Source organism: Balaenoptera acutorostrata, chromosome 8 (genome assembly GCF_949987535.1).
Source record: "Balaenoptera acutorostrata chromosome 8, mBalAcu1.1, whole genome shotgun sequence".
NCBI lineage: Eukaryota > Metazoa > Chordata > Mammalia > Artiodactyla > Balaenopteridae > Balaenoptera > Balaenoptera acutorostrata.
The window spans coordinates 70681048-70708700 of record NC_080071.1 but is presented as its reverse complement, the minus strand read 5'-3'; the positions used below and the strand labels follow the sequence as shown (position 1 = coordinate 70708700).

The window sequence follows — 27653 nt, the reverse complement described above, 5'->3', positions numbered from 1 at the left end:
TGACTTATTTTCACCTGGTATTTCTTCTTTCTCCTATAGTGGCTGAGCTCTAGACAAGTGGACATTTTAATAGAGAATGAAAATAAGATAACACACAATTATAACTTTCAGGCTAGATGCATTTTCATGGTGGCATTAGAACAAGTGCAAATGGCTTGTGAAATTTTTTATTACTAATCCTTTTTGTAGGTGAAGAGTATTTGTGAGTCTCAGCAGAATTAAAGAGCTTAAATACTTGATCTAAAGAATAAGAGATACCATATTATGGAAAATGGAAGTGATGAGTTAACTTTGTACTTTTATATTTTTAGTCCAACCACTTATTTTGTTGTGTTCTTTTTTACTTGTCTCCCCCTTTGTCTTTCAGGGGAAAAGCTCATGCGATTCAGCTACCCAGACATTCACTTTGATATGAACTTAACATATGAGAAGGAGGCTGAGCTGATGCAGTCTCATATGATGGACCAAGCCATCAACAATGCAATCACCTACCTTGGAGCTGAGGCCCTTCACCCTCTGATGCAGCACCCACCAAGCACAATCGCTGAGGTGGCCCCAGTTATAAGCTCAGCTTATTCTCAGGTCTATCATCCAAATAGGATAGAAAGACCCATTAGCAGGGAAACCTCCGATAGTCATGAAAACAACATGGATGGCCCTATCTCTCTCATCAGACCAAAGAGTCGACCCCAGGAAAGAGAGGCCTCTCCCAGCAATAGCTGCCTAGATTCTACTGACTCAGAAAGCAGCCATGATGACCACCAGTCCTACCAAGGAAACCCAGCCTTAAATCCCAAGAGGAAACAAAGCCCAGCTTACATGAAGGAGGATGTCAAGGCTTTGGATACCACCAAGGCTCCTAAGGGCTCGCTGAAGGACATCTACAAGGTCTTTAATGGAGAAGGAGAACAGATTAGGGCCTTCAAGTGTGAGCACTGTCGAGTCCTTTTCCTAGACCATGTCATGTACACCATTCACATGGGTTGCCATGGCTACCGGGACCCACTGGAATGCAACATCTGTGGCTACAGAAGCCAGGACCGTTATGAGTTTTCATCACACATTGTTCGAGGGGAGCACACATTCCACTAGGCCTTTTCATTCCAAAGGGGACCCCTATGAAGTAATGAACTGCACATGAAGAAATACTGCACTTACAATCCCACCTTCTTCAGATGTTGACATACCTTTTTTTTTTTTTTAATATTATTACTGTCATTAATTCTTATTTTGTGGACGCAGTGTCATTTGCTCTGCCTAATTACAATAAGGAAGAAACAGAAGAGAGAAAGGATGGGATATTGTTTCTTGACAACTTGGCTTGTTTATTTTATGGGAATTGAAGAGCAGTTCATTTCTGCCATGCATAGATGTTAAGGTATATCATGCTTTGAGAAAAAAATAATCACTTGATTCGTAAAGATTCACCTAAGGATTCTAATTTGCCACTGATGTTCAGGGTTATGATTGAAGGCAGGAAAGATTAGCGTTTTCTGGGTAGGACTTTCACAGTTTAAAATGGGATAAGTAATTTTACTGTTCAAAGAAGAATTTGTTTCAAAATGTAAACTGTTTTTTTTTCCCTCTAGAGATCATGGAACACAAACACATTATTTTCAGTGATAACTCCTTGGAAGACTTGTTGTTGTGGGTTCTATGTTTACCTCCCCATAAATTCCATAGAATTTATAATATGGTATGTTGTACACTGTACCATATAGCAAAACTTTTAAACTACAGGTAGTTAAGGACAGCTACAAATACATCTGAGGTCCTAGGATCTTATTTTTCTAAACTTAAGCACTGTTTTTCCATAGTTTTGATGACTGGCATTTTATAGACACCCTGGCAGCCTTACTTTTAACACCTTTAATGAATAGTATTTTTATCTAGTTTTCAGAATAACATATGGTCTAAGAGCGGCTAAGAGGCAGTCAATAGTTTCCAGAAGGGACCTCTGCTTTTCTTAAATTTGTTTGGGAAGTTTTCTTTTAAAGTTGTAATGGGATGGCAGCATAGTATATGTATCTGTTTCTAAAAGTATGCTTACGATTGTCACTTTATCAGCATTTAATCAGTGTTAACCAGTCAGCAGAAAAATATAATTAGGCTAACAGTAGGGGGGAAAAAAATCCACTCAGAAATCCCTTTTCTGGTATTTCTCTTTTCACTGGTTTTTCTCAAGCTGTGACCACCCAGTGTTTTGTCCATAGTCTGTTCGTCTTTTACTCTTCTAGTGGAAGGTCTATAAAAATCTTGCCATAGGCTATTTCTTTCAAAATCTCCTCAGAGCAATTGCTAATTTGACCTGAATGTGGTAACTTGAACCCCGTAAGATTATGGAACTAGGGCTATTTATTCTAGTATTTCTTCAATAATAATATTTACCACTTTTTGGTACAAGGAAAAGGGAACGTCTTTGTAACCGGTACATTAACTAGAGATAAGACAGAAAAACAAAACTTATTTTTACCTTTTTCTTGGAGTCCAGAATGTGACTGAACCTCCAAGCTTGTGTCCACGTCCACATTTTTCTGTCTCAAAAACATGCAACTATTTATAAGTTCTTGTCAGAAATGAATCTCAATCCCTTACTGCAGAATTTTTCTTCTTTTAATTCATACATACGTTGCCATATTTCATGTACAGATTTTAATTTCTTTTATATGGGTGCTCCTCTGCTTTTTCTTTGCAGTCTTAACAGCACTAGAGGGGAGGAACTGAATGAAACTGATTAAATTCATCTTTGGGGGCACCCTTGGAGGGGGAACTTACTGTCTGTGTTTAGGGAGGACAGGCCTGACCATGACTGGATTATCTGATAACCATTTCTGAATACTAAAGTTACATTAAGCTGATAACCGCTGTAAAAAAAAAATCATTACATGGGATGCTGAAACTGTGTTTCTTAATGATGCAAGAATGATGTGAGAATTAGCAAGACTAGAGAACTGTGGACAGATAGGCAGATCTGGCCCCAGTACTGTTCTTCACTCATTTTCTAGTTTACCATCTGCTTACGTAAGCAGCTTCTAAGCACTGACACAGCTAGAGCTAGGCAAAAATGGTTGCAACGCAACTCTCTTTTACTAGCCCTCTGTGGTAATTATTTCTGGAGAAATGTCTAAATTGTTCCTTTAACTCTGAGAGAAGGCACCAAAACAGAAATGCAAAATGTTTTAAAGAGAACGTCCACTGTCACTTTTCCTGCATGCTTTGGTACATTACTGCATTGTGAACATACAGTGTATTCAAAGGTGAAGCATGTCTTTGAGACTTCCTCACCCACCTGCCCCAACCACTCATAAATAATTGGAATTTAATTTTTTTTTCCTTTTAGAGGAAGGTAAATAATTTAAGGTTAGTGATTTTGTGTTTTACTACAATTTAAGGAAATATTTGGATGGCAGTCAATATGTTCATAACTTTGGCTATGTGTGAGCTTCTGCTGGCATCATCTATGAATTTTTTTCCTGGTTACTATTTTTTATTTTCAGTGTGTGAACAATCATGTACCTACCTGCCCTGGGATGAAACTGAATTTAGGTGGACCTACAGAGTTGTATAGTACCCGCATGAGGACAGTACTAATGCACTCTCCTTTTCTGATTTCATCTTTTTGAGAATCTTTTTTATTGAAAGGACTTAATACTTTTGAGAGTGTATTTGCTACAAGTGTGTACTTGTACTTTCTTAGCTTTATATAAGGAACAAAAAGAGGTAAAGATGGCTCAGGGTGTGGCAGGGACAAATGAGGACAAGATCAATTCAAATGTGTAGTTTAGACAGAATTTTTGTGGACACAGTGCTTCTGGGAAACCCTGGATGGCTATATTTGCATGCTTCTTCACGAAAGGAAATATGCAAGGTGGTAGCACCTAAAAATAGATATGAGAGTCAGACACCAAATAAATCAAGTTTTACATAACAGTTATATGCCCAGTTTATTTAGGTGAGATTTCACATTACAGATTATTTGAGGGGCATGAAAATAGGTTAGCTTCTGTATTTTCCAGTTTGGCAAAAATTCATCACATTGCTTTGCCCTAATTTTGCCCAGAATTTTATCTCCAGCTCCTATTAGAGAAATGTGTTGCCTCTCTCTGATAGTGGTCAATCACTTTTAAAAAGCCATTCTAATCTGGCTTGTTAAAATAGTGAAAGTGACCAGTAAGCAAACTGGAAGAGATTTTGAGTTGTTGAAACATGCCATTGAGAATTTTCTGGAGGGACAAAATGGGAGAACGAGAGACTAGGATTCAGATTTGGCTAAAAGTAGGGACTGTCTCTCCTACATACATACAAGCAGCTATATACATGCATCATAGTACACATACACACACATTCTTTTAAAGAAAATTCATGAAAAAAAGCAGAGTGATCAGATGTGTTGCCAGAGCCTATAGAGAGTTAAAATTATAGTTAATACCTGAGCAACTTAGTAGGTTTACTTTACCAGATTGTACTGAGAAATATTAAAGTTACTAGTGTGTCTTTAGGACTAGTTGCAACTATTCAACTTAAACCTTGAGGCTTTACTGTGTACTTAACGGAACAAATCAAAACAAATCAAATCAAAAAAAAAAAAAAAAGGCTTTAAGTTGATTTGATATAACCTCCAAAGTGAAAGAAACACAAATTACTTTTGAATAGGAAGATACAGAAAAGAAAAATTTTCAACTTTTACTTGTTGACAAATGGAGAAAGACAAGAATGTTTTAGTGAGCTTAGTATTGTTTTGATTTATGGTTTTTGTGTCTCAGTTGTAGACCTCACAGAACCATGAAGTTTTATGATATTTTATAAATGTTTGACAAAATTTACATCAGTGAAGGCATTTAGATGAAAATGATGTTTTACTTACTTCCCAAATGTTATCTTTAAAGTGATTCCTTATGGTGGAAACAGAAAAGGCTGCAAAAATACAAATAAAAAACTATATGCTCCTGGTTTCAAGACAGAACTTAGACTATAGGAGGTACTGGATACATTATTTTTTAACTTTGAATTGTTCATTTTACAAAAAGGGATGTTACATTTGTGGTCATCTTTAGTTATATTTTATATATATTTTAGTAAGTACTATCTGTGTGAAAATATTCTAAAACAGAAAATTCCCCAAATGCAAAAGTAAAGAAGAATGGGGGGGGGGGTGAAATTAAAGTCTGTATATATGAAAGTTATCTTAGAAATGTTTTTAAACCTCCAGTTTCTGCAAGATAATTAAAATATACAGTAACTGGTCTTAAGATCCTGAATTTAATGTATTAAATACTTATAAAATTTATTTATATTGGTGCCTTTTTAAAATGCATTGAGAGAGTGTTGGTTAGCCGTTGTAGCTCTACCACACTTTTATTATGTATTTTTAAAAATCACTTAAAATTGATTACTATATAATTCTTCTTTGCGTTCCTAGGTCAAAACTGTTAGAGGAATTTCCAGTACAGAGACTTTCAGCTTATCTGCTTAAAGTAAAAGGAAACTTTGAAACCAGATGTTAATATCTTTTTAGTTTGATAATATTTCTGAATACCATTACAAGATTATGCAGGTAAAATATGAGGTAGGGGGAAATTGTAGCTGTGAATTGCATTGTGGTATGTGTTTTTGTTTTGTTTTTAAGGAAGAATAAGTTCTAATATCATACAAGGCTTTATTAGTGGAATTTTTGGTCAATAAAATATAGTATTGTTTTGGAATTTCACCTGTAGACTAGTGTTCTGCTAGTCTTAGAACTTCTGTCTTCTAACCTGTTAATGTTTTGTGGAATGATGTAGAGAAGCAGGTAATTAATTCTCCTTGAACAAAACAAAACTGAACAGTCATATCGCATTGCTGTTCTCCAAAGCATAATCTCAAATGGTTTCCTACCATGGTTGGGTATTACTTGCAATGGATGTGTTAAAATATGACAGCTTTTTAAAAAATGAGCTGCTCGTTATTCAAAGCAAGTGTCATATGACCAAGAAGCTGTGATATGCTAGTGTTTCTTTTTATCATAGTGTATTGCTAGGCCAAATAATGACATCTTGAATATTTTTACATTTATTGCAGAAACCTAAAATTTTGGAATTTCCATAAGGTTTTTATGTAACATTGTATTTTTAGCCTTTTAGTTTTCTCTTGCTGTACTGTAAGTTTGTGGATATTTTTCACACACACTCTTAGAAATAAGTTCCTAATTCTGTTTACGGGGTTTTTCTCCGGTAACATTGCATTTGTATATTTTCTGTATAAATTTGTTGTGAATTAACCTTTATCCCATACAGAGAGTGGTACATGAATGACTAGTTTTCTAAGATGTCCTTTTTATTGTGAATAAAATATAAAATTTAGAGGCCCTCTGCTAAGCCACATAAAGTACAGCATAAAACTTCATATAGGTACAGATAAGCCAGTTTGCAGTTAATCGGGCCCTTCAAATTACCTCAAGTGACACACAGTAAGAAAAGCTTCTTGAACGGGTGGAGGTCACTGAATCCCCAACTATGCACTTATCAGGATTCTACTTAATTTACTGGAAATGGATTTTTTTTTAAATGAATACACTGTAACAAGGGAAGGACTCTGGGTTTTGTTTTTTGTTGTTTTATTCTTCTGTGTTTGTTTTTTTTAAGTAGTTCAATTTCTGAAACTGTGATAAAACATTTTGACTGTCAAGCACGCTCAGATTTTAACATAAATCACTTCCCCTTCTGCGTAGTGAAGTTCTTTGTTATCTCTTAAATTTTGTCTACTCTCCCCACCTCTTTTCTTTTCTCTGTCCACGTTCCCTCCATCATTGTCTCTGGACATCTCTGCCTCTCTCTCCCCCTACTAGTTTGAGGATTAGGTCAACTCTTATTTCCAATTCATAGGTCTCTTAAGTCTTAATTTTTTGTGTATGATTTTTGTTGGCTGTATAATCCGCTGACATATTTTTATACTCAAGTGTAGTTTTATAATTTTTTTAAAAAGGTAGTTGGAGTAAAACTAGTAAGGTATATAACCCTTGTGTTACTTTCACTTTCACTTTCAAGTCATCTAAAATATGACTTCAGAGATTATGTAATCATATTAACATGATATGTTTGCCTTCCTTTTTTGCTGGATTTTGTGTTCTGATTTGCTTTTCTTCCTAAAATGTGTATTATGAGAGATTAAACAATTTTTTTGCAAGAATTTAGAAAGATGTTAAAAATCTGAAGCAGAAAGTCTTAACTATCTCCCAGTTGGGAGAAAATGCTTTAACATTACTATAATAATATTCCAGGTTTGGAGTGGGCTCTCCAGGCTCCACATTTGCTCTTAATAGTTGACCTTTTAGACCATGTGTTATTTGCAATCCCAGAATGATTGCTTCTGCTATTTAGTTTAAAAGATGTTTTCTTTTTTTTCTGTACAAGTGCAATACTTTTCTTGAAGTCTTAAAAACTATGGTTATTTTTCTCCTTCTTTGGTTAGTTAAAGACAAAAAGAAACCCTTGAAAATTATGGTATCTTAGTTAAAGGACACAACAAGCAAAAAGAAAAACACTCCACAGACAAAAGATTAGAGAATGTGGAAACTACTGGTCTAATCTCATGGTATCTCTATTTAGGCTAAATTTTCATTGCAATTAGTAATCTTTTGCCTGAGAAATGTGTCCTAAAGTTGAAATTCTTAGAGACTGAATTTTTTTCTTAGACCCTTACCCAGTGTTTTAAATTAAGAACCTAGTATTTTTTTATTTCTCTATTCTCCTTTTGGAAATGAACTTTAAAATAAAAGTAAAGCACTTAGCTCAATTTTAAACACTTACCTATCACCTACTGGAGAAAATTTTTAAGAAATATTTGGAGCACTCCTGTTTTCATACAAACTTAAGTAAGAGGTATTTTTCATATCATACATATTTATATGTAGTATTCTGATTTTCTTTTTTTTATACCTGTGTCCCTGTAGTAAAACTGCTGTAATGTAAATACGTATTTGGTTTAAAAGATAACATTTCTTTGGCATCTCTTTTAAAGGCAGTTACTGCATTTGTACAGTATATGTCTTGGCCATTTTAGATTTTTTTTCTTTAACAATACCAAAGGTAATTAGACTACTTTAAAAACTAATTGCTTGACAGTTTCTAGGATATTTTAAGTTTTAGAAGTGAAAAAAAAAAATAGGTCAAACCAGTAAACCTCATTTTTTTCAAACTAATAATTTGGGAAAATAAAAACTATTGTTTAAAAAAGATATATATATATATAAATATATATGTAAAATTAAAATTCCAGACCTTGTATGTCAGGTTTGCTCAGTGTAATGTAGTTTTTTTAAGGCTCAAATACCATACCTCAGAAAATGAGGTTTACTATGGAAATACTGAAACAGTCTTTGCAGCTGTGTGACAAGTCACTCTGCTATATACCAGTTTGGAGACCTCCGCTAACAGTTTTGTCACTGCAGACTAAAATGTGGGACTTGTATTTTCTTTGTTTTTAATGCACACACATACATGTTCTGAGCATGTATGTGGGTATTGTGTATACGTGTATGAGTGTTGTATATGCATGTGTGAGTGTGTGTCTGTATGTATGTACAACTAAAGAAGCTGCAGAAACTTTGTAATACTTTGTGAAAAGGATTATATTATAAAGGTTTGTACTGTCTGAGTGCACAGCTACTGGAATAAATTTAGGGAATCTCAGGAACAAGCATATAATTTGTCCAAGATTTATTTCTTCTCAGAAGTGTAAGTGCAGTTTTTAATTCTGTATATTATTTAATATTTTACCAATAAAATAAACTTCTGACATAAAAAGTTTGCTATAAAAACTTTCTGGCGAAAATTCTGTACACAAACACATCTTTCAAATACAGAAACCTGAACTATTGAATCATATCAGGCTTACGTTATCATTGCCATCGTGTATACATGTCATGCTTCCTGACCCAGAGATTTGGGTACATGTGAGATCAGAAACCTCCATCATTACTATGTAGTCCACCAAAGCAGAGAACAAAGTAACATGGTTTGTTAAGGATGACCTCTCTTTTCTCTTCTGGCAGTTTTCATATATATCTTATTTTACCCTTAAAACAAATCTTAAAGGTATGTATGTCAGAGCCTATCCCCTATTTATAGAAGAAAAAAGTAAGACCTGAGGGAAGAAAGTTGTGACTTGCTCCAGAGTACAGAGTGAATTACACAAGCTGTCCAAGTAATGGTCAATCACCATATTAGAAACCAGCATTTCTTAGGAATCAGACCAAGATTAGATTAAGGATTAAGTCATAGAGATTGTTCAATCACATAGGCAAAAATGGGTTGTCTGTTATACTACCACTTCAGGTTATACCACCACTATGTGAGTCGTAATCTCCTCAGATTTTAAAAATATGGTTTGTTTTAACATAAGGTTTGTTGTTACAAATGTCTTCATAACTGGAAACGTAAAAGAACACATATGATTATAAACTCATTTTATTGAGCTTTAGCTATCTTTTATCCCCCATGCCAAGTTAAAGTCCACCATCACATTTGAGGTGGCTATTAGAATTTTCCTCCATCCATAAGTATTAGAATTTTATGAATATTTATCACATTCCCCAATAATTTCACTTCCACATGCCACAGAGAATGAAAAATGCTACATATTCAAATGAAATGTTACTTCATTGACCAGCCTTTAATCCAAAATACTAACCTACCTTGTGGGGGAAAAGTGCAAACAAATGAAGTAGCAAGGTTTAAAAGTGTTAAGTTTAGAAGGATCCCTTCAAGATCAGCAAGAAATATCAAATTCTCCTTATAGTATCGACAGAAGCAAAATGAAAAAGATTTTTTAAGCCTGCCATATGTTCTTGATTTTTCTATTGCAGTAGAGTCAGAGAAATGATAAATAATTGAAATCTTGATATGCTTGTAAGACTTTTATCAACATGCTCAAGCCCAAGGGTTCCCTGGGGTGTGAGCCACCTGGTGAAGGAAGTTCATTTTTAGCATTTTAGCAACTCTGCCTCTTGCTATTACGGGGTACTAAGATGGACCCATTAAACATTCAACAAAACCTCATGTTTCGTTAATAGCCCTACTAACAGTTCCCGATGTGATTTTTTTTTTTTTTTTAACTTCTCACTAGAGAGACCAACAAGGATAACAACTGGTAAAACTGAATTTTGCTGCTTTTCTCTGGTTTGGCACAAAACTTGAGGGAGGTGCTTCCATAAACTAGCCTAACAGGCAGAGGGGAGGAATTGATAAAGAGTATAAAGTACCCATAATTCCATATAAAAATGGGGAAAAGTAAAGGGAGATCCCAGAAAATAAACAGATGCTCAGTCATAAAAAGAAATGTTAGCCTTTTTCTTTTTGTCCTTACTGCTGCCCTATAATCCCAAAATATGTCTTAGATCAGACCAACTACTTCTAACTTGAAGTTCTGTCAGGCACAGGACAAATCCCTCAAAACACAAGGAGGGGGAAGGGTAAGCTGGGACGAAGTGAGAGAGCATTGACGTTACATTTGGTATATACACTACCAAATGTAAAACAGATAGCTAGTGGGAAGCAGCTACATAGCACAGGGAGATCAGCTCGGTGCTCTGTGACCACCTAGAGGGGTGGGGTAGGGAGGGTGGGAGGGAGATGCAAGAAGGAGGGGATATGGGGATATATGTATATGTATAGCTGATTCACTTTGTTATATAGCAGAAACTAACACAACATTGTAAAGCAATTATACTCCAATAAAGATGTTTTTAAAAAAAAAAAAAAACAGTAAAAACAGCTGCTGCCCATATAGGTGTTGAGTTGTTTGTTCTAGAAGCCCTTAAAAGAGCTATATGAACCTGATCATCTGACCCATTGGAACATATGCAAAGAAGCAAGAGTTTTAAATGCACAGGAAGAACCAAAGGTAAAAATGAAGGTAAGGGTGTGTGTGTGGGGCACGAATGGGCCTTAGGTAAGCCTATGCCTAAAGAGGCAAGAGTCAAGCAGTATTGTCATTTTACCTCAGCTGATGGAGATTGGGATCAGAATCAGCTGTCTCCACTGGGAGGGTTTTGTGAAATCCCTTGATAGGGAAGTAGGAGAATTTAACTGAGGGAATGGGAATAAAGTCCCTATTATCTCAAAGCCCTGGGCCCACGTATTGGTTCTGGTTTGGTGGATATAAAAGCTTAAGAGACTATGGCCCACACAGCTTTTGCAAATGATGGGGGAGTTTCTAACATTCCCCATTCAGAAGTAGGGATGGGGAGACCTAGGGCCTTTGGCTATTAGAGCAATAAAAGTGGATGTGTATCTTGGAAGCGGAATATCCAAGTCTAGGGAGTATAGTGGCCTTATTTTCTTTCCTATTTTTTTCCTTCTTCCCCTGTTTTTTCTCATGACGTCATGTAGTTCATCTACATCTCTTTCCAGCTTCTTTCTCACCACCCTCATCTGTGTCCGCACCAACCTTTTTTCTCTTTCCCCGCTCTTCTCAACATAACCTGTTGTACCATTTGCTATCTGTTCTTCTTCACCCTGTCACAATTCTGATTAATCTGAAATACAATCATTTTTAATATAAGTAATTTAGTGCAACCAGAATATGAGTTTTAACTATGCCTTTTTCTTCTTTACAAGGACTTTACAAATTAGCACAGTTGTTAACTGGATTTATCTAATTTACTCTCAAACTTCTCATGGAAATTGTAGGCTACCTGATACTTTATTAATAATAGGTTCAGGTTGTTGTGATTTTGTTCATAAACACCCCCAATAAGTGAAAAAGCTAAAACTAGACTCTTAATTCTGTATATACTTAGTCCAGTGTTTCATTTCAAAAGAAGTTTATTCAGCATTTGATTGATAAGCCCCACTAATAAAGGGGAATAACAGATTTATAGTCTGAATGTTTGTGTCCACCCAAAATTCACATGGTGAAATCGTAATGTTAATTTGATGGTCTTAGAAGGAGGTGTCTCTGGGAGGTGATCAGGTCATGAGAGTGGAGCCCTCATGAATGGGATTAATTCCCTTAAAAAAGAGACCTCACAGAGCTCCCTAGTCCCTTCCACTATGTGAAGACACAGCATGAAGGCACCAGCTATGAACCGGGAAGAGGACCTTCACCAGAATGCGAACATACTGGTGCCTTGATCTTGGACTTCCAGCCTCCAGAATTGTGAGAAATAAATTTCTGTTGTTTATAAGCTACTCAGTCTGTGGTCTTTTGTTATATCAGCCCGAATGGACAAAGACAGCAAATATTATAAGGTAGTGATAACAAAAAATAATGTTTCAACAGTCATACCTTATAAGTAATGTTTTGCTTATTGTGATTTTTAAACAGAATGATTCCAGACAAACTCACTGACACAGTCAGGAAGGCTAAGAAACAGCATTAAGTAGCAGGGAAAAAATAATCTGGAATTAAAATTTTTCTGCAGAAATTTTAAAGATGGATAAATTATCCTAAACATGGTCTTCTGAAAACTGCCTTCATGCTTGATTTAAGTAAGTGCGGGCTTTTGATTGTTTACCAAGTTTCCTCCATAATTAATGGCATTCTTTGCCTATCCATATCAGTCTATCCGTATCCTCATACTCCTTTTCTTTCCTCATTGCAGAATATAATTTCCAATATTTATGCTTGTCTTCCAACTCCTTTCTATTTAAAACTCTTGAGCTAACTTGTCATCAGTAATATGAAGATATTTGTACTGGAAGCCCTGGCCATGATATCCAAGTGTTCGCAATGATAAGTTGTCACTTTATGGTATCTTCCAAATTCAGTAAGTGGCCTAGATATTGTGCTTATTCTTGTTAGGTGCTAAAACCTATCTACTAATTTACCACTTTGTTAATTCTGTAGCCTAAGGGAGTTTCCAAGATTCACTCCAGTTCCAATTCTAGCCATTATGAAGTGAGTGATATATTTATGATAAAATCCGACCTGATGTCGTGTACTCTCAGGATTGAGACATGTACAACCATCTGGAATTTCTTGGCTTTGACCTGACAAGTTCCCCAGTCTTCAGGAATGGTTGCTGTAGTTACGCCTACCACCATGTTCCCTTGTCTTCTACAATATAAGTAAGTAACCTGATATTTTGGCCTTCAAACAGTCTATCCTTTGTCTCCCCACCTCACCCCACCTCCCTTCTTGTTTTATTTATTTATTTGCATCAGATTGTAACATGTATATATATTACTATCATTTGATAACACTCAAGGGGAAAAAAAAAAAAAACTGGGACAGCAAATGACTCATGTTTTTCCAAACTCTTAGCCAAATTACTTTGTAGTCATCCTAACAAATGGTAGAGTTTGGCTATACCAATGTATTACACTAATATATTTTCCAAGTTACAAGTATAAGCCCAGAGTCTTCTGCTTTCTTCTTTAATGTTTTGACAAGTCTGATTATAGCTAAGAATGTGATCACTTGATCACATAATGAGCATAGGAAAAACTACTTCAGGCACAGGTAAAGGGACAACAGCACTTTATTCACCAAGAAGAATTTAAGTAGCTTTCTTGGGTCTTTGAGATATGAAATGAGTTGTTGTCTAATTCTTTTGAATTAGCACTATGTTATTATCTCTCTTACACTTTTTTTTTAATTGAAACTCTAAAATAGACACCGATATTATATTATCTATTTAAACTAGAGTATGCTGAAAAACACTCTCTGCCTTAATTATAAAAATGTGGTTTGGGCTTTTTAAAAATTATTAAACATCCTCTTGAGATACCTGCCACCATATTCAATATGATATTTTTCAGCATTAATAACATTCTCCTTTGTACTATATTTTGAACTCTTCTTAGAGTAATTTATCCTGGTCATAGTTTCTAACCTATAGAAAACTTAACACTGAAGAGCTTGATATTGTGTGGTGACTTTGAGGCCATGTAAAAATTTGCTAATATATCATTCTATCAATGTAGATTATCTTAATGACGTAGTTTTTTTTTTTTAAGATGAAGTATGTTAGATATGCTTGGATGAGTTATATTATCACACGCCTGTATGTGACTCAGAAAACATGGCACAATTATCCCAGTTTAAAGAAAGCCTCCAAAAATGACCAAGATAAATGGAGGGCATGTGTTTTCTGTGATCATGTGGCTCATACTAATGTCCGTATGCCTTGCCAGCCACATTTCCAATGTGTGTATAACCCAACTGCAATTATTAGTCACCACATAGAGGTTTATAAGTAGCTTTGGGTAATGCTAGTGTTCCATGGTAACCTAGCATATTCAAGCATCAGGACTGGTGATCTCTCAGCCTGCTGCTTTTGGACAGTCAGTGTCACCTATAATAATACACCAGCAGAGGGTTAAGGTACAACTAGTATAATTTGTTCACTTGTTACATTTTAAAGTTCGTAAACTTTCTGGGTTCTATTTATCTGCTGTTTGTTCTTTAGTTCTCTGGAGGCTGAGTTATAAATAACCCTTATATTTCCCTTATATTTAAAAGACGCAAAGACTTTTTCTACTTTTCTCATTTTTAAAGTAAGACTTATTTTCACTATTTTGAACCTTTGTAAATTACAAATGCAATAGTCTGGAAAAGGAAAAGAGCTTTAGCTTCTAAATTTGTTTTGGTCTGTGAGATCTAAATTCATCCCATTTGTCCAGCTATTATGGCAGAACTCCATAATAAAACTAATTTGGAGAAACAAGGACAGCAACATCATTGGCCATCTGAATGACAGTAAGAGTGAATGACCTATCCCACTGCATTTATCACTATGTACAAAACAGGCCTGATTTATATGGAGTAACACCTAATTCATGACACAGCAAGGCCTTTTGATATTTTACTCTAAGTATAAAGTTACGCTACATATGGGTCTAAGTCTTTGATCATTTTATTAATATTAAACATAGAATATTTAGGAGATATAGTTATGAAAGCATGTACACGTTTTAAAACCTAGATTTAAACCTGATTCTGTCAAGATGAAGGGAGTAAATTATTATCATTTGAAGATGTAAGGGTTTGTTTTTTTGTTTTTTGTTTTTTTTCTTTTGAGAACCCTGAAGAAATTACTTGGTAAATAGCTCTAGAAGAACAAAAAACAAGTATGAAGCAACATATTCACACTTTCATTCTAGGATTCTGGCCCAGTGAACATTATTTATTCTGGGATTCTTGGCAAGGTCACTTTGAGTCCTTGGAGAAGTTTAAGCAAATGTCTACAGAATTAGCCTGTAGGATGAGGCTTTAAGAGAATAGAATGTGCAGATGATTTTGTTTCCAAAATTAAATTTGAGTCTACTTTGAAAGTTTGAGGAGACCGTAAGCTCTGTCTCTTTCCTTTCTATACCATCTCTTCCTTTTGTGCGTGTTTGGTTCCTGTTACAGTATTCCCTAGTAAAATCATCTAAAATTTCAGGGATTAGAATGTCTACTGCAGGCAATCCACTTTGCTAAGTACTACAGGGAGTTTATTCTTTTATTCAGTTACTTCCAGTGTGTCAGATTGGGTGCTTAGGATATAATATTGAATATGACCAAGTCTGTGTACTCAAAGAAATTATCTTACACTGAGGAAGAAAACAAATAATTAGGAATAAAACATGATAGTCATTACTATAAATGTAAAAGTAAAATGCCGTGAAGATAAATAGAAGGGGAACCTAATTTAGCACTGGAGCGAGAAAAAGCATCCTGGTAGAAGTGACGTCTAAGCTGAGTCCAAAAGGATAGATCGAAGTAAATTTGATGAATGTGGAAAACTGAGAGAGGAAGATGGAAAGTGTGTTCTATGCAGAGGGAAGACATCTACAAACTCCTGGAGAGGAGGGTGGAGAGAAAACAGACAGATGAACAAGAGGAATAGGACAAAGGAGAATCAGAAAGAGAATAAATATGAATGGTTACCTTCAGGAAATCACATGCTCAGTATGGCTGGAGTATATGATGAGAACAGGGACACAGCAAGAGATAAAACTGGAGAGGTGAGTAAGTAGAGTCAGATATTAGGGCTTTGTTTTTTTAATTCAAGGAATTTGAATCTATACCAAGGGAAACAAGAAACAATGAAGATTCTATTGGGGAGTGACATGGTTAGATTTGCAAAATTGTTTGGGCTTCAGTATGAGACTAGGTTGGAGGGATGCCAGACAGGAAGTAGAAGTTGCTACAGTAAATCCTAGAAAAAGATCATGGTGGCTGATGCTATGGGAGTGGTCTGGAAATGGACAGATGTGCTTAGACCCCAAAGATATTTAAAAGGTAGAAGTGCTGGACTGGTGATTGGTTGTATGTAGGTGGTGAAGAAGAAGGATATATTGAGGATGATACCCTAGTTTCTGAGTCAGAAGAGTAAGTACACAGGGGTGCCATTGTTTGATGTCAAAATCACAGGGGGGAGAAACAGATTTGAGGGGTAGAAAGAGGAGGAACATACTGAACACGTTGAGTGTGAAATACCAGTGTGACATCCAAGTGGAGATGTCTAGTAGGAAATCGAAGATACTAGGTTAATATCAGGAGAGAGATCTGAGCTTAAGTTCATATAAACCCCACTTGGATGTCATACTGGTATTTCACACAATATGACATATAAAATATATGGTATGTATACTATATATAGACACACACATATACTATATATATGGTAATATGAAACCACAGAGTGGATGAGATCATCTAGGGAGAGTGTACAGCAAAAAAGCAAACTTTAAACTCAAGGGATTAAAGTGTAAAGTGTAAGAAGAGTTTTATCAAGGAATGCATAAAACAATAGAAGGAATGAGATGTACAGAAATGATTATAAAGAAAAGTTGTGACCAAGAATCAAAACACAGGTACTGGGAGAAGGTGTTGGGGCCAGAAATAGCCTCATAGAAAAGGTGGGATTTAAGAAAGATTTTGAGGGGCTTCCCTGGTGGCACAGTGGTTAAGAATCTGCCTGCCAATGCAGGGGACACGGGTTCAAGCCCTGGTCCGGGAAGATCCCACATGCGGCAGAGCAACTAAGCCCGTGAGCCACAACTACTGAGCCCACGTGCCGCAACTACTGAAGCCCGTGCGCCTAGAGCCCGTGCTCTGCAGCAAGAGAAGCTACCGCAATGAGAAGCCCACGCACCGCAATGAGTAGTAGCCATTGCTCGCCACAACTAGAGAAAGCCCGCGCACAGCAACAAAGACCCAATGCAGCCAAAAAATAAATAAATAAATAAGAGAGATTTTGAAAATTCTGTCGGGAAGTTCTCAGAAAGATAACTAAAAAGTTAGGTTAAAAAAAAAAAAAGTTAGGTTGAAATTGTGTTACAAAAGAATTTTAAGGGAAATCTTCCTTAATTTTAAGTTCCTCTGAATTTGAATGTGTCAAAGAGAAACACAGAGCACAACCAGAGACCTCAAACAGGCACAGACACAGACACAGACACAGACACAGACCACTGCTTGGCCAGAGAGTGAATCCCCATATACCTCAGCTGGGGTGGTGGGTGGTGTCCAGTCATGTGTGTCTCCTTCTCTCATGAAGGTTTGAACAGTTTTTTTGTTTCTCTTTGTGATGTATGCAATAGAATACCATATAAAATTGTTCTTTTATAGATGTGGCATGTATGTGTAAACAAAATAGGTGTATGTTTGCACTTATTTAAATGTGCCATGCATTATCACCTTATTTTGAGCTAGAGGTTTCGTCTCAATTTACAGAGATAGAAACAGGGGTCCTCACCATGAGGCTTTTGGTGAATTTATTTACATAAGCCTTTTTTCTCCACCACCAACTCATCACATAACTGGGAACTGGGGTTTCATAGTCAGATGATGTTCAAGGTCACACTAAGGCAGGATGTACAGTTATAGAACAACCCTGTAGCCCGACAGAGCTTTTAGACAATCTCTTTTACCTACATAGGCTTCTCTGGAACCACTTTTTAACCACAATGTGTTACTGGTCTTCTGGTAACCTGTGTGCTTTGTAGTAAAATTAACTAAGTTTTCCCATTTACTATCATACAAATCTTCAGCTATGCACACAAATATAAATTAGGTGGATACATAAAATATACGCTGCCCAATATTATTATTTTCGTAGGCTATGTAGGAGGGCATTTTACAAATACAATATAGAAAGAATTTCACATCATAATATATGGATAGATTATTTAAAATCTATAATCTTAAGAGAGACCCTCTTCTATTATACGTATATATTATAAAAATTAATAAAGTTAATTATGGGTGACAACATTTCACCTGAAATAGAAAGTTTATGACAGGACTTCTAGGTAACACTAAACCCACTCATGAGTTTGTGATTATTATGTATCACAGTGCTATGCAATAGAAATGTAATATGTGCCACAAATACAAACTACATACGTGATTTAAAATTTTTCTAATAGCCATATTTAAAATAAACAAGTGAAATTAATTTTAATAATAGTTTTTGTTTATCCCAATATATCTAATATACCTAATATTAGCATAAAAAATCTTATAAGATATTTTACCTTCTTTGTTTTTCATGGTCTTTGAAATCCAGTTTTTATTTTACATTTACAATGTATCTCAATTTGGACTAGACATATTTCACTAGCCACATTCCAAGGGCTCAGTAGCAGATCTTTGATCTGTCTTAATAGTTAAACTCAATTGTATAAATAATCCTGTGTTGTAATAATGACCACAGCTACTTTTTATTAAGTTATGTAACAGTCACTGTGGTGATTTCCATGTTTTTCTTTTTTCATCCTCAAAACAATCATATGACGTAGATGCTACTGTCCACCCCATTTTCTAGTTGGAGTAACGAGAGACTTAAAAGAGTTTAACGGCTTGCCTAAATCTATGGAGTTAACCTGTGATAATCCAGGGATACAAATATGAAGATAATTATATATCATCTCAATATATTTTTTGTTTTAGATAATTTTGTAACTTTTAATTTTCAGTGAAGATAACCGATTTGATTTTAGGGGAAGTAAATGTGTGGAAAAGTGATTGAAGTGAAAGGTGGAAAGGGAGAGACCACTTGACCCGCCCACCTTGCTTGTGGATTAAGAATTTATAAATAGTAAAGAAAAACAAAAGAGATGATGTTACAAAGATAATGATATTGAAGAAAGTGACCACAGGGATGTATATCTTTGCTGAATAAAACTGAAAATGAGGGCTTCCCTGGTGGCGCAGTGGTTGAGAATCTGCCTGCCAGTGCAGGAGACACGGGTTCAAGCCCTGGTCTGGGAAGATCCCACATGCCGCGGAGCAACTAGGCCCGTGAGCCACAATTACTGAGCCTGCGCATCTGGAGCCTGTGCTCTGGAACAAGAGAGGCCGCAATAGTGAGAGGCCCGCGCACCGCGATGAAGAGTGGCCCCCGCTCGCCACAACTAGAGAAAGCCCTCGCACAGAAACGAAGACCCAACGCAGCCAGAAATAAAAAAAAAAAAAAAAAAAAAAAACTGAAAATGAGTAGAGTAGGAAAGATAGTAGTATATTCTGGATGTGTTTTCATCAGATTATATGAAAGAATTTGTGGTGAAACACAAAAAGTTGTTGAACAGCTACATTATTAAGTATACTGAAAGTAAATCAGTTATAAATGTGTTTAGAAAACTGGAGAATTGATATTATGTCTGAATTTTCTAAAATATGAAGCTTTGAGTTTGAGAACTAAGAGATTTTGCATTAGATATGACGTCTGAAGAACTAAGATGAGCATTAGGCAAGTCTGATTTGGACAAAATCAGAGATGAATGCAAGAGTCAGTGGTATGGAGTTGGAGGTCCAGGAAAATCCTTAATATAAAGATGTTGTTCCTTTCTTCCCTTGAGTGTGCAGAGATTCTCTACTGCTTACAACATTGCAATGGCTCTTTCTTCACTCTATTCATCATCCAGGTTTGCCTTTTTTCATTTGTGTCCGTTCTTTCAATAACACTGGCTTTTCAGCCTGCAAATCAGATCCCTTGTTCCAAGCACTAAGCTATTTTTTTTTCCTATCATTCAAGATACCCCTTGGGATCAATCTACTCCAGGAAGCCTTCCCAAACCATATATGGGAAATATAGTATCCTACATGGAGAGAAACAGTGGCATGGATAATTTATACAAATGTTCTCATTCCATGGGTTAAGTAATGCCATAGGGTAAGTCTATATCTTTGGGTCTGGTTTGCTTTATATAATCTCTTTCCCACCTCAGTTTCCACATTCCTCTAATTCAGACCACATACTCCACCTTATTGCTCAGGTTTGTATTGTTTTTCCTGTGCATTCATCATCTGCCCTTCCTCCTTGCTATTCACCTATGAGTCTATAAAAAATATTTAAGCAAAGAGAATATTAATATTCACGGATAGCTGGCAAGTAAGAATTGATCGAGACCAGGAAATGCTTTACTTCTATTCCTAGAAGAGGTTTTAATTTACTAGGTGGTTAAAGGAGACATAATAGAGTTGAAAGAGAGAATGAGCTTTGGGGTCCATGGACCAAGGAGACCCCAAGATTTATTTGCTTTGTAATATTGCTTATGCTGTTTAATCTTTCTGGCTCAGTTTCTTCATCTAAAGCAGTGGCAAGTATACCTACATGGCAGAGCTATTTATTCATTTATTTATTAATTAATTTTTCTCAGAAATATTACACGTGCCATTTATATATTAAACATAAGATATAAAAATAAAAATAATTTCCTGACTTCCAGAGATATGCAATAGATTAAAAGGAAATAGAAACAAAATGAAATGTTAGTAAGAGTATTTTAAAGAGGTAGGTTGGGAGTAGGTTTAGAGTACAGTGGAGACAAAGAGGGAAGTTACACATTTTACTTTGAAGGATGGAGGGATCAATCAGGGAAGTCAGGCTATAAATTAAGATGTTGACACTTGAGCTATACTGGAGGAAAGACAGGCTATGAGGAGGAGGTATTCCACCTATTTATTAATATATTCATTTCTTCAGCAAATATTTATTGTGTGCCCAGCACATGGTGGTGAACATCATGGTGATAAAAAAAGAGATGGTTTCTTTCTAAGACATGCATGCTTCTCCTGTCCTCACAGTACATACAGTCAATGTGGAAGAGAGACAACGGTGTTAACAGAGCACTCTTAACAGACCTCCACTTAACTGACTTGGCAAACTAACTAATACTATCAATTGCCTTTGCAAAACAAACTCATTAATATTCTGGGCTCAGTGAAAGCTCTCAGACAGTAGGCTACACTCCAGTAAGCCTACACACTTCTCTCATTAGTTGAGTTGCATGCTTGCCAAGAATTAGTTGTGTTTATGCTCAAACTATTTATGACAGTTGACTTATTATTGTAACCATGTAATATAATTAAACATTGCTTACATAATTTGGTGAAATAGACTGTAACATGAAAGAGTTGTTTCTTTGAAAATTAAGTTGAATATTTTGGAAAGACTCAGTAAAGGGAAATCATTAAAAACATTTCTACGAAAATTAGGTAAAGGATGTAAACCAGAAAACACTGAGAAAAAAAGCCTTAATAATCCAGAAAATTTTACATTCAGATTGGTTGGTCAATGTCTTTAACTTTTCACCCTATTTTAAGTTATCACTGCACTTTAAATAAAGTGAAACTAGAACTTACACATGGTGCACTGTGGTAAAGAAAGACAATGGCTCTTTCATTCAGCGTACTCATCTCCAAATTAAAAGTCATAGCCCTACATCAAAAAGCTGGTGGTGATTGTGCATTTAAAGTATTAGGCCAAAAAAAATTTTAAGGTATGTAGATAACGTTTTTATAGTTCCCCAATTTGAATCTACTTTATTAGCAGTCATATGCGATGAAAGCTTTTAGTAAAGAAATGTGATGTAATGATATGGCAAATACTGGGACCTTAGAAATCTACAGTAGGAAGACATAATCAATCCTAGAGAACAGGAGCTCTGAAGTAGGAGAAAGCCAGGCAAAGGAAGGGAGTAGGATAAGGAGAGTATCCCATGCAGGCAAAACAGAGACAAAAAAAAAAAAAAAAAAACCACATGAGGAACTGAAAAACGTTCAATATAGCTGGACTGTATGGTATGAGAGTGAACATGGCAAGTAGTCTGGGCTGGAAGGAGGGGCCAGATCCAAGTCTTGGAGAGCCATATCAATCATGTTAAATCTTTGAAACTTATCTTGAAGGGTTTTAAGTCCTGAGGGTTATATTATCAGATTTGAGTTGAGGTAAAATAACTGGTTGAGTGTGGAGGATAATGGGTTAGTGAGCAGCAGAGTTGAAGGAAAAAGATAAATTAATCTAAGTAAGAGATGATGGCAGCCTGGATTAAGGCGTAGCAGTGGATTTGGAGATATGTTGTGGGGTTTTAGAGGTATTAGTGAGGTATCATCAAGATATGATAACTGGTTGAAATGTAAGGTTCAAAAAAGAGTTGTAGAGGTCAAGTATTGATTCTCCTAGATATCTGGCTTAGAAATTGGGTGGATGATTCCATTTATAGAAGTGTGCAACTTGAATGAGAAAAAGGTTGGTTTGGGAGGGTAGGGGGATAATGAAGTCCCTTCTGGAAACACTGTGGATAATTATGTCACTTATAAGACCATCAAGTGGGAAAGTCCTATGAGCAATTGGGTATATAGGGTTCAGGAAAGAGGTAAGGCTTAGAAGAGGAAAAAAAAAAAAAAAAGGATTTGGTGGTGTTTGCATACAGATGGTAGTTGAAACTACAAAGTATAGAGGATCTCCCAAAGATAGTAGAATATAAAAAAAGAATAGAAAAACAGAGAAGAAAAGAAAACTGCATAGGAAAGAGTCCTGGGGGCAGAATATTGAAGTATGGGTAGGAAAAAAAAAAAAAGCCAAAAATGCAATTAATAAAGGGGCAGCCAAAGAATCAGGAGGAAGGGGAATGTTCCAAGTGTCCATTACTGCTGAGTGAAGATACTCAGTGGTACATAGGTCGTGAGTGCCCAGGATGAAGGGCACAATCAAGGGACCACCTGTAGCCTAAGGCAGACTGCAGTGGGATGAGGAGTGAGGGGGGGATGAAGAAAGGGAGATGAGAATGCCATTATTTTGTTGTTTCAAAAGTCATATTCAAGGTGAGGTATAGAATGAGAAAAGCCTGAAGAAGCTAAAAAGGGCCAGATCTGAAGGGCCTTTTGTGCCAAACCAAAGGGAGTTGCATTTTACACCATAGAAAATGCAAAACATGTAGTAAAATCTACATAATAGAAACTAGCTCACTTTGACAATCGAGAGGAGGATGGGATTAGCGTGGGGTAAGAAAACTGGTAAAGGAAGCTGGTTAACACAAAGCTTTCAACCATGATGTAGTTGCACACATATGTGCTGCAAGTAGTTTGCTATTGAAAATATAGTACTCAAATTTGAAATAAATGGGAGCAGATTCAAGTTAACCTCTTTAATAGTGCCACTCTTACTACTATTCTAGTATGTTTTCTCATGGCATGGGAAAGAAAGGAGTAGAGTTATAGCCTAAACTTCTAGAATTGTACTTGACATTGACTATGACTGAGGGAATGAATCACGCATGTGAACATCACCCTGTGTGCTGATGTCAGGAAAAAATGGAGAGGACCACTGAGTTAGAGAAAATTGCAATCACTGAGGTAGAGATGACTAGATCCTAACTAGGCATTGTCAGCGGTGATGGTAAAGAGAGCAAGGATTGTTGGAGTGAAGTTACAGAGTTAGAAACAACAGGATTTAGAAACCAATTGGGTGTGAGAGGTGAGACATTATCCCCCAAATAGCAATACTCTTTATTAAGGGTTTTAGTATATCAGGAACTCCAATAAGAACATATGTAACATATACCATCCCATTTCATCTTCTCAATAGCCTTGCAGAGTAGGTAATTTTATCCGCATTTTACAGAAAATAAAACTGGAGTTTAGAGAGTTTAAAAAACTTTTCCAGGGTCATCCAGATTTTAAGTCACAGAGGTAAGGTTTAAATCCAGATTTACTTGATTCAAAATCATTGCTATTCATCCTTACCCTATGCTGTAGTGCAAGTCTAGAGTGAGTCTCACATTAGGTGTTTGGTTGTATGATGGTAACATCAAATTCAGATAGTAAATACAAGATGAAGAGCAGGTTTAGGGCGGAAATGTTGAGTTCAATTTTAAATATATTCTGTTTTTTAAAGCCTGGAGAATATCCCTGCTGAAGATATCTAATAGATAGTTACATATACAAGTCTAGAATTTAGGGGTGATGTCTGGGAGGAGATAAAGATTAGTGAGGCATTAGCATTTAAATTGTTGTTAAAGTCATGGGGAGGGATGAGATTTCCCAGGGAGACTGCAACATGAGAAGAGAATCAAGTGGAGAGCCAAGAAACACTAAAATTAAAAAAGAGGTCAGAGAAAAGTATCAGTGAAGGAGACAGAGAAGGAATGTTAATACAAGTTAGAGGAGAGTAGCAGAGGGCGATATCACACAGAAGCAGGAAAGAGTTGCATGAGAAGGGAGTGAGGGAAAATTACCCAATGCCACAGAGTGCTAAAAGATGACTGAAAAAAGTCCACTAGATTGAGAGGATTGGAAGTGAGAAATACAACAGCAGGAGATTTAATTTTAAATTATAACACTCAGTATTATCTAAGGTCTGGAAATATACAGCTTGTGGAAAGAAAAGTATCAACTTTTTGAAGGTCAATTGCCAATGCATTTGAAAAGCCAGCATTCTCATTCTAAGGATTTTCTCAAAAAAAAAAAAAAAAAAAAGAGGATATTTATTGCAGCATTATTTAGGATAGTAACCATCTCACAGTAGTTAAGAGCACTCACTCTGGAACCAAACAACCTGAGTTGAAATCTGCCACTTACTAGTTCTGTGACCCTGGGTAAGTTACTTAACCTTTCTGTGTTTCAGTTTCCTTATTTGTAAAATAGTAAAAGGATTACCATTGTCAGAAAAGGTTGTTACAGCCTAATTGAGTTTTACAAGAATTAAGTGAATAAATACTATAAAGTATTTATATTGAGTGTTTGTTAAACTAATATAGACAAAAATAATTAAAATATTTAATGGTAAGATTGATTAAAAAAGTATCCATGCTTTATGATAACATGCAACCATGAAAAATTGGTAACTATTTAACACTATGGAAAGGCATTAATAGTTTATTATTAGAAAAAAAAAGTTATAAACCAAATGAATACAATGACTCCATTTATGAATAAACAATGTGTACATATGTATATAGGACAATTTTTTAAAAAGCTATATATCAAAGTGTTTATTGCTGGGTGGTTGGATTATGCATTTTATTTCACTTTTAAATTTGCACACATTTCTAAATTGTATATATATATATATATGCATAGGTATATATACATACACATACATTGTTTTATAAGAAAAAAATTAAAAGCATCCTGGAAGTCAGGATATAGAATAAATATATAATTTTTTTTGGCAAAACTTGTCTGTGAAAGGAAATAGAGTAAGGGCCTAGTAGGTAGACATTTATAACCAATGGAGAAACAGCATATATATAATGTCTTACAAAGTCCTGTCACCTGGGAGGCTTCCTATAAATGAGGGATGCTATTATTATTATATTATCATAATTGTTATTGATTACCATTAAATTTCTTCTGGCCTCAGACTTTCAGTACCAGTACAACTTTACTGAATAGCCAAAGGCAAGAGGGAAAAGAAGAAAAATTTTAAATTGGGAGCATTCTAGAAAGATAATTTTCTTCGTAGGGTGTTCTGGACACTGTTCCTGGTGGTCAGGGCAGTGTCCAGAGCTACTTACCTATAGGGACAGCCTCAGGACCAGCGAAGACAAGACCCAAAGTGCCAGACAATTTGTAAAGTAGCCAAGATAAGAATATATTGTTTTAAGATCTTTCTTTCCACCTGTCATTTATACAAACTTATTTTATGATCTAACCTTCTGGGCTACAAATGTTCTACTTGATCTCTCAGATAGTATAGATTATAAACCCCAGCAAATGTATGGGTTATATCAATCTTATGATGTTTCCTCCTCTGCTAATCATCTGACATATTCAATAAACCCAACTTGAGCAATTAATGGCACGAGCAGTAAATTCACCACATTAAAATCATTTCAATTAGCTGCTAAAATAATTTTAAAGGCCTATTTAAAAAAAATAACTCATTTCACTTTGAACTTTTGATTTCTTGGTGCTATGAGAGACTGAGATACTTAAAGTAATAGTAAATAAAACCCCAGGAAAACCTGAAACCATGTCTCTTATCCAAGAACACCAAGAACAAAACTTGATGACCCTAGAAGTTTTTGATTTTAATAATTATATTTTAAAAACCACTTCTGAAGCAGTTATATCATCATAAAGTAGAAGCTCCTATAATTGTAATCTGTTTTTTAAGAAAAGGATTTGAAGTGGAATAAAAACATAACTTTAAAAAGTAATCCAGAGTACATTGTGCATATGCTTCAGAAAAAAGATAAACATACCATTTAAAAGGAGTTAAAGTCAATGTCATTTCCTTCAAGGTTTGAGTCAGTGGCTTAACCAGTTAGCCATTGTTTTAACATTTTAAACTAGGATAATAAGCCTGTTCAGGTCACTTAAATTCTCTAGATATTTAAGTCTGCACATTTGAAAGAAACACAGCCGTGTTATCTCAACAGACAAGTCTAACAATTTGAAAGTTCAGGTAGACGTACAATACAAAAGAAGGACTTATCACTACATTAGTGGTTTGCCACAGCTCCATAACTAAGCCCCCAACTTCCCTGTCCCCTTTCTTCAGCCCTGCCACCCCATCCTAGTTTAGAGACAAACAAGCTCTCCAATCAAATTCTTATCAAGATGGAAACAAGGCCAGACCTGCTCTTCTAGATAAAATGCTTTGGCTGCTTATCTTTCATCTTGCAGTGTTAACCATAACCCCTTTCCTGACCTGCTCTACTTCTTGTTTTCAGATGAGCAGTAAGGACTGGGGAAAAAACATGCTTAAATGGACACGTTCACTCTCTTACCTCCCTCTCCATTCCTTTTAAAGTTTGTTCAAACCTTTTTATGTTCAAATTCTCCTTCTAAAGTGATCAGAAATCACATTCCAGGTACGACATGTAAATCTGATTTATTGCTGTCTCTTTTCAAACTGTTACTCTACCTACTCTGCATCATCACATACATCTTTTATTAAAAATTAAAATTTCCTGTTATTTTTTGGGAGAAGGGGATTGGGTTTGCTGAGGAAAAGCCGAGCGTCCGCCCTTCCCCCCACTCCTTTTTTTTCCCCCATTTGCCTGCCCAAGTCCTAATAAGCTGAATCATCTTCTTGGCTAAGCTGTTTGGTTTGGCTTACCTGGATTCCCGTGTTTTCATCCAAACATAGCATTGCACTTTCCTGCTCTTTCCTGAGCAGGTGAAAGTTAATGCAATACAGACCTTGGGTAATCAGGCAATGCTCAGGCTAGCTTGCTGCGTGAGGTTAACAGTGCCACTACCCTTCTTTGACGCTCATTCCTCACACATGAAGTGGGAAGATAAAAAAAATAAGCTAGTCGTCTTCTACTCATGAGAATTCTAGGAAACTCAATTCTCCTAGACTTTGAAATGAAGTTGAACTGTGTGAGAGTGCACAGGCACCTGGGTTTTAAACACCATGTTCTGATTATGACACCTTTACCCCACACAAGTGCATGTACCTGAACTTGCACGTCCTTAAAAACATGCAGGTTTCCAAAAGAACTTGCACTCCT

General features: G+C 35.9%; 1 protein-coding gene across 12 annotated transcripts in view; it reads left to right on the top strand.

The window, feature by feature from the left end:
* Positions 1 to 8755, top strand: part of IKZF2 (IKAROS family zinc finger 2) — a 176056-nt gene extending 167301 nt beyond the window's left edge. For all 12 annotated transcript variants that reach the window (XM_007187867.2, XM_057551576.1, XM_007187866.2 and 9 more), the window contains one exon: positions 368 to 8755. In XM_007187867.2, the coding sequence (XP_007187929.1) occupies positions 368 to 1092 (725 nt within the window). In that variant the 3' untranslated portion in view covers positions 1093 to 8755. The remainder of the gene's footprint in view (positions 1 to 367) is intronic.
* Positions 8756 to 27653: the final 18898 nt, after the last annotated feature.